An 8,127-nucleotide genomic window follows, 5' to 3' on the forward strand; every position below is an offset into this window, starting at 1 on the left:
CAAAAACTCAGGGGTCAACAGCACAATGCTAAATAAGCAAATTTTATTTAATTCTGAAAGTGAGGGTTTTCCCAAACTTTAATGAGAGTGAGTTCCCTAAAAAAAATGGCAATTAAAATTTAAATTCTGATTTGGTATATTGTTCCAAATAAATTATAACTGAACTGCCAGATTGAAAACACATGCCTGCTTAAATATGAACTCATTTTTTGTTGATAAAAGCATACTTACGTCTTTCTAATTCTTCAAAGAAGTGAGTAAGTTTGTCAAGAACCTCATCATCCGGTAGAATCTTATCTGACAGGCTAGTCACATCTCTTGCTGTTCTGTTAATTATAAACTAAAAATGGTAAACTTGCTGTATATATTTAGAATTACGAACTATAAAGCCATATAGGACTACTGAAGACATTCTTCAATCATGGAAACTCACAAACAAAAATTTTCATCTATAATGATGGTCTCAAAACATGTCCATGACAATCTGTTGGACAACTAAACAATCAATTTTATAATTTTAGTTAAAAGAGTGGTAACGTGGTGATCACCCATCATGGATCATTCGAGTCGGAAATTAGTGACGAACCATCCTAATTTTTGACAACTTCTGAAATGTAATTTTTATGCTTACAGTATTTATTACAGTTCTTAATTTAACTACAAGGATGCAAATACACCCAACTAGGCTAACTTCACTGTAATTTAATACCTCCTGCCTGTGTGTGGTAAGATTTCAGCGTTTTACCTCACTGGACTGTTTCCTGATGGTCCCCGTAGTACTCAACAAAGTAGGACCCTAGGCTATAAACAACTCTCTCAAAAGCCCGAAGAAATTTGTATTTCTTTGAGGAATGTCTATCAGAATAGTAGGCCTGAACTCATGACAAGTTCTTCAAACACAATCAAATAAATTATTCATTGTAGAATACCATTTCAACTGCTACAGAGTTTTCCCATACTGCAGCAACAATCCTCATACCCACAGGTAAATGTATAGACGTGCACAGATGTCCTGATCATATCACTATAGCAACTGATGACTGCTACAACAGATTAATATTATTTACAATTTCTAGGTCAATTTTTTGCGAGCAGGATATATTCCCCACACAGGCCTTACTTTACAGTTTGGATAGAGTATTATATTATTATTTGCGCGGAGAATATATTCCCCTAAGCCGCGGCCTTACTAGGGGCCTAATAGGTCTCTAAACAGTCTGGTTTTTTTTAGTTTTAATTTTAGCTAGCAAAAATCTTATAAACACAAGATTTACGCGTAACAAATAGAAGTGTCAATTTAGCAGCAGAAATTAATCATTTTTGGGAGAGGCCGGCGTCCTAGTTGTTGCCATAGATCTGAGATAAGGTGTTCGCGTTACACCAAAGTTCGTTACCAAGTACGTTATTGTTCCTTGATTGTAAATTGACACTTATAATTTTTACGCGTAAAGGTAAATTTGCACGGTATACGAAGCAGTCAAAGTTTAAAAGTATTTATTTTTGCAAGAGGGTGCCGTACACTGCGTTATTACAGAATTTGCACACGGATATCGCGGAGAACGCTATCTTGTGTTTATAAGATCTTTGAGGGCCTATATCGTAGCTCTGATGTCCCTCAGTGAAAAGTTACGAGTCTTCAGACGTTAGTGATGTTGTTTCAAAATACAGTACACCCTAGAAAATGGTCTATAGTCAGTATAGCCTAGGCCTCCTACTGTAGGCTAGTCCCTACACCATACCAAGCCAAACCGCCGCTTGCTTCGCCTAGACAGGCTCTGCTGCTACACATCTAGGCTAGGCCTAGCCTAGGCCTACCTATCTTTTCTACTGGAGCACTGGAGCTCAAACACGTCTACTCATGAATAAATTAATGTTTGGAAACTATACCTCTGCCGCAGGTTAAAAGTTAACCATGGTAGAAATCTATAACGATAAGATTTCCATTTAGAAATAACATGTTTTAACAACATTAAACGTAAGCCTAATTTACGCACGTTTTGTTTTGTATCGTAAGATTGCGCCCTCTACAGCATGATACTTTTGAAAAAGCGACAATTCAATTCAAAAGATCATGTTTATTGTATGTACAAATTTTTATTTATTTATGCATTTATCTGTCTGTCTGTCTCATTGGCAGATCTGAGGGGGTAAGGGGCAAAAAACAAAAAGAAAAAAACAATTCTAGATCTACGTATGCAACTACTATCTATCTATCTATTTATTTATTTTCAATCACATTCAACAACGGGAAACCCGCCACCTATTGAGAATGGATCTAAAAAGCTAAGATATAAATGAGAATAATATAATCTTTATAGAATCTTAACAATTTTACTACAAAAACATTTATAACTATCAAAGAAAAGTGATTGTTTCATTTTCATTGTTTCTAACAATGAACATAAAATGGAAAGTTAATTGAACATATATATGAGAGTGAGAGAGCCAGGCAAATGTACGTGTTCATAAAGTGATTACCCTGATACAAAATACCCCGCAAGTTGAACAAATGTTTAACTATTGAAACAATATGCCATTAAATTGCTTAAATATGTTTTTAAAATACAGTTTCGTCAGCCAGGTATAATACATATATGCCCTACAATACCTGACTGAAAAACCTTTGGAAATAGATTTGAATTGATTCAAAGGATACGAGGCCATTCTAGTGGCTCGCGGAGTATGGAGAATTGCCGGTACCCGTATTATTACTGTACTTCATTTGGCGTTCATATAATTTGATTATTATATTTCAATTGCAACCCATTACCTTTCTATTATTAAATTTGACTCACCGCCCGTTGAGTACCGTACCAAAGATGTACGTAAATGGTGAATGTCAATGAAGTATTGTTTTGTATTGTAGTGGGACAACCACAAAATCATCCTATTTGCATGCTAAAGCAGATCTGAAATGTATATTCCTAGTGTATGCTAAAAAGATCCCTATAACTCACATATCATTACAGTATTTCCACAAGTAAACAAAGATAAAAAAAAAGTGAAATAACACAAAGTGAATATCGGAAGATGAATAAACCTTGCTAATGGACATGAATTATGTTAAAGCTACGTTTTTGTGTGCCAATCTGTGACTGTTTTGTTGGTAGGAGCTTTTTAATATAAATAAATAATATAAGTATATTAATCCAAAAATAATGTGAACTTAGTAATATTACACGCTGCTTCAACGCAGCAGTGGTGCGATGTGAAATAATGACGCGTTGGATGTTAAGTCATTATCTTTGAAATTAACAATTTTCGATCCCATGATAAGATATTTTAGGGATTTTGAATATAAAATTATTATGTGTGAATTTGTAGCACAGATTCCTAGAAAATTATTTCTGTTGCATTTAGTTTTAGGTCAATCCACAGAAGTACAGCACTTTACAGTGGTTATTGTTCATGAGATAAACTTATTGAACTATAATTAATCTTATAGTTTTCAACAATGGTGGAGATCATTGAAAAACAACGAAAATAGAATGCGTATTTTCATTGATCTCCTGCATATTTTAAGATCGTTAAACTAACCACCTTTGTATTCATTTTTTTCTATCAGTTTTAGCTAAAAATGATCGGAACTATTTTGAGTGGGTTTTATTGTTAATTAGCCTGGGTTCCCGGCCCTAATTTTGGGTTACTCACTCTTTATTGCACTTAGTGCGCGCCATTCATAATTTAATTGGCGCCCTATACTCGAATCCTTTTTTCTTTTTTGATCTATTTTTTTTACTTTCTCGTTGGTGGCGCTGTCCAGAATGAGAAATAAGCAAGTCTTGTTCAACGTGCAACAATAACAGTAACAGCATTTGCGCCCTCTACAGAACGAACTTATGAAAAGTCAGACACCAAAAGGTTGTTTTTTGTAATGCAAATATTTCGAACAATCAGAACGTTTAAGAGAATATATCAGGCGGATGTAGAATAAAATCTTCCAACTTTGTAAACTGACATCGCAACAAACATATCCAGTTTGATAATTGCCTATCGAAGTATTGAATATCATGAATTCAAGTGAGGCGCGTCTCTATTCTGAAAGAAGAGGCATCCAGCAAGCCTCGATTGATTATTATATGCCAGATTTTGGTATAAATGCAGACGATAAGGTCCTTGATATCGGCTGCGGCACTGGAGATTTAGTTTATGAAATAGGAAAACGTGCCTATTCTGTCATCGGTGAGTATTTCAATATTTAATTTCTGTTAAAACAAGCAATTGATTCTGTCTCTTATACACATCTAGATGTGTATAAGAGACAGGATGTTACTAATAATAATAATAATAATTTTTAATTATTCTCATTTTCTCTTTCCGTTAAGGTATTGATATTTCAAATGATATGATCGACGTTGCCAGACAAACACATCAACGCGCGAACATAATGTATGAAGTTGCAGACGCTGAAAATTTCATTGAACACTTTCCTACGTGGAAAGTTACATTTGACAAAGTTGTTTCAGTACATGCTTTGCACTGGGTACAGGATAAAGTTGGGGCAATTCGTAACATCTACGATTGTCTAAAACTTGGCGGGGAGTGTTTCATCTTGCTCAACGGACCGATACATCAAATGCTAGGCAATGGTCCTGATGAACTTCCCTATTATTTAAAGAACCATGCTAAATGGAAAAAACATCTTGAGGTTTGTAAATTTGCCATTATGCATCTAAAGTTTAAACAAACTTACTCCTCTTAAGCCTGCAGTGGTGGATTCAAAGGCGGGTCTGCTGAGCCAACACCCCCCCCCCACCTCCCCCACCCACACACACTTTCAAAATTCAAAAAATTGAGGAAAAAGAATCATTCGAATCAAATTTAGTTCTGTGAGTGCCATTTCCGGCCATTAGGGTGCCATAATCATAACTTTTCTAATCTCAGCCCCATCCATGTTTTGGCTGAGCCGGGTCTAGACTCTTCATCCGCGAAAGTCCCTCCCATGCCCCTTTATGTTGACTTCCTGGATCCGCCACTGACCGGTTACTATATTTTAAAGATAATGTATTTCTCCATCACCTTTTCTACTTTGTAGGGTTACGTTCATAAAATGTACAATCATTTGAATCTTGATGATACCCTGAAACTATTTGAATCTGTTGGTTTAGAAGTACTCGAAGGAAAGTCATATAAGCCATGTGAAAATATCGACATCTTCAGTAAAGAAGAATTGAACGGTACGTTAACTGTTGATAAACTGTTTAGTAGGTATAGGCCCTATTCATGTTATATCTTTTTTGACTACTTAATTTAATTAGGCCCACTCATATTACATTGGTTATTGAAACATATAAGGGGTTTTCAGATGCGCAGATTTCAAGGAAAGTATCTTTCAATGTATAACGCCATTAAATTACTGTTTTATTGGACGACGCAAATATTTATTGTATTACCTGGGTAGATTCATTTTCCATACCTTATTGACAAGAATCCTTCACCCCTGCTAGGTTTACAACTCGCAAATCTGCGAGCTGTGTTACCATGATTTAAATTTCCTGAACCTTGTTTAGGTTCATCTACTTTCGTATCAAAAAGAACCCCCCCCCCCACTCCACGCCCTTTTTGAAAATGTCTGATGCAAAACAATCACGCTCAAGAAGTTAAAATCACCTCGTATCACCTTATTTTGCGACTTAGCGCCCCTCACTAAGTCGTCGACCCCCACCACCAACATACTCCACCTTCGCACCCGTTCCCCTCCTATTTTAAGACTCCTATATACGCCACTGGCCCTCATATAGTCTATCACAGTCTATCATAAAAGTTACCTTATACCTTAAATATATTTTAATGAATACGGCGCTTTTGTGGTGGGCTCAAATTTAGTGTCCTTCATTCCCAAAACGTACCAGTAGTGGCATTTTAAATTTTAATCTAAATTGGTCAATAATAGTACTGCATGAAGTATCAAGTTCACTCCTTTTGTCAAAATAAAATCACAGAGTGTTTTTCAAAATTGTCGCTTTGATTATTTCAAGCAGAAAATGTATACTTTGTTATGATTATGGTTATATGACACCATAACAATTCACCAAATATATGAAATTATTTGTGATTAATATAATATAGAATGTTTTCTTCCTCAAACAACTTAGACAAGTTTGAACACATCACCCATTTTCGACTTTTGGCGCACTTTGATTTTATTCTGGTCCACTGCCTGGCGTTGTGCGTCGTCAAACGATCACAGAGAGCGGAAAGGTCCTGGATTCGTTGGTCGGTCTGTCGTACGATCCGACTTAATGAAGTATTAACAAGCAGTAATAATGCTGGTAATGATGAATTAATCTTGTTGCATATTTTTTTAGAATACCTGCGTACACTTCTTGGACACCTGCGATACTTGCCACAACAATACCACACTGAGTTTCTTCAAGATGCGACAGATTGGTGTCACCAAAACTTTCCCGTTAATCATCGAGGACACAGACACATCAACATGGAAGTTATTGTCGTCCATGCTATTAAAAAATAATTTTATAGGAGATTCCAGAGATAAAATATTTAATAGGCCCAATATCATTTATTTAGAACTTCTTCGAGTACTTATAACCACTCCGACAAAAAATCGCAAGTATTGTGATGTACGGTACATATGCTCAAAGTAAAACTTTCTTCACGTATTTGTAATGAGCATTTAAATACTCATTAACGTTCATGAGTGTTATCCAGTTTTCTGTTTTTTCTTTTATATAGTCCTACAGTAGCTTTGCCATTATGTTATTACGTTATTATCATATTACGTTACAGCTATTTGACTGAGTGTGTTTAGTTGGTAAAGTTTTTAAAATAAGTATAGTAATCCAACAATAATATGAACTAATTTAACAACTACGTCAATAAAAATTCAATATCAATATCATTTTATTCATAAATTAAAACATTGAATAAGTTTCTAATAATCTATTAAATAATATTTGAATAAAAAACCTTGCTTTCAATGGAACTTTATTTGAGGTTTTCAATTTGTGGAATGACATATGTTTCTATAATGGTGTCTGATCCGAAGATCTGAAGAGACAGGTCCATGAGTTCGAAAGGGACCAGCCAGGCAGGACTTTCACAGTCATGGCCACCTTAGCCCCAATCATGGTTGGGGCTGAGGAGAACATTAATAATTATTGTAATGTAATGTGTGTGCTGGTAGTAGAATATGAAAGTAGGCTGATTTCCTCCAAAAATGACTTCCCCCTCCCCGGACATCCCCTGGACATTTTACCCCTGTGCCATTTTCCCCAGTCTTCCCCCACCCCCTTTACATCTGCTCATATTCAATTTCAATTACAGTATGCATTTTACTTTTTAATACATGTTTATTTATTTACCCGGGACTTTTGTTCCCGCACCCTGACCGAGTGCTCTTTCGATTTATTTTCAGCTTGACACTCACTTCACCTTCAGCCTGCATTAGCATCTCCATAACTCAGACCATGACATCATCTATGTCAACATCAATTTCATCATCATTAGCGTCTTCGTTATCGTACTTGACACCATCATCATCATCATCTTCATCATCATCACCATTATCACTATCATGGCCATTATCACTGTCATCGTTATCATAATTCTCTCAGAGGCGTAGCGAGGTAGTGACAGGCCCCAGCAGTGCAAGATAATTGCCGGGCCCTAAAAGATAACCTGATCGGACCCAGAGACAGAGCCGTGGTGGGGTCTATTTAGACGAAACTCATAATACTCATACATCCTGAAATTGTTTAAAACAGATACAGAATCGTAACGAGCATGAATACTGCATCCATAAAATATTCGAAAACATATTAAAATTATATTTACAGTGTAAAGTCATATATATTTTATCATTTAAGGTCTTCATGAGTCGCTGATACATATATTGGTATGATATTAACAATAATAGAACAATCAATGACCTGATTGCAGTGAAGTAATTAGTAGGTCTATTCATGAAGTATGATGACCTGGTGTGATTCAAAAAAGGTGCACAATATAGTTGAACCAACTTTAAAATATCAAACAAAAACGTGCTCGCCTTAGTCCCAACGGTTTGGGCAGTGGCGTAACCCCGATGCGCTCTTATGCCCCCGACTTAGGGCCCAAAGGGGCCTACCAATAGGTTCCTCGATCTAGCACAATGACCAAAAAGGA

At 36.0% G+C, this 8,127-nt stretch overlaps 1 protein-coding gene across 1 annotated transcript; it reads left to right on the forward strand.

Annotated features, from left to right (window-relative positions):
* Window positions 1–3,881: 3,881 nt before the first annotated feature.
* Window positions 3,882–6,946, forward strand: LOC117121002 (juvenile hormone acid O-methyltransferase-like). The gene is made up of 4 exons (XM_033266094.1): window positions 3,882–4,182; window positions 4,326–4,648; window positions 5,036–5,177; window positions 6,309–6,946. Exons 1-4 carry the CDS (start codon window positions 4,011–4,013, stop codon window positions 6,473–6,475), a joined length of 804 nt encoding a protein of 267 aa, XP_033121985.1. The 5' UTR covers window positions 3,882–4,010; the 3' UTR covers window positions 6,476–6,946.
* The last annotated feature ends 1,181 nt before the right edge of the window (window positions 6,947–8,127 follow it).

Source organism: Anneissia japonica, unplaced genomic scaffold (genome assembly GCF_011630105.1).
Source record: "Anneissia japonica isolate Jap-2015-1 unplaced genomic scaffold, ASM1163010v1 scaffold287570_len18390_cov153, whole genome shotgun sequence".
NCBI classification, from domain to species: domain Eukaryota; kingdom Metazoa; phylum Echinodermata; class Crinoidea; order Comatulida; family Comatulidae; genus Anneissia; species Anneissia japonica.

Coding starts and splice junctions, on each gene's coding strand:
- LOC117121002 (XM_033266094.1), top strand. CDS start 4,011: ATGAATTCAAGTGAGGCGCGTCTCTATTCTGAAAGAAGAGGCATCCAG. Junction 4,183..4,325: donor ACGTGCCTATTCTGTCATCG/GTGAGTATTTCA, acceptor CTTTCCGTTAAG/GTATTGATATTTCAAATGAT. Junction 4,649..5,035: donor AATGGAAAAAACATCTTGAG/GTTTGTAAATTT, acceptor TCTACTTTGTAG/GGTTACGTTCATAAAATGTA.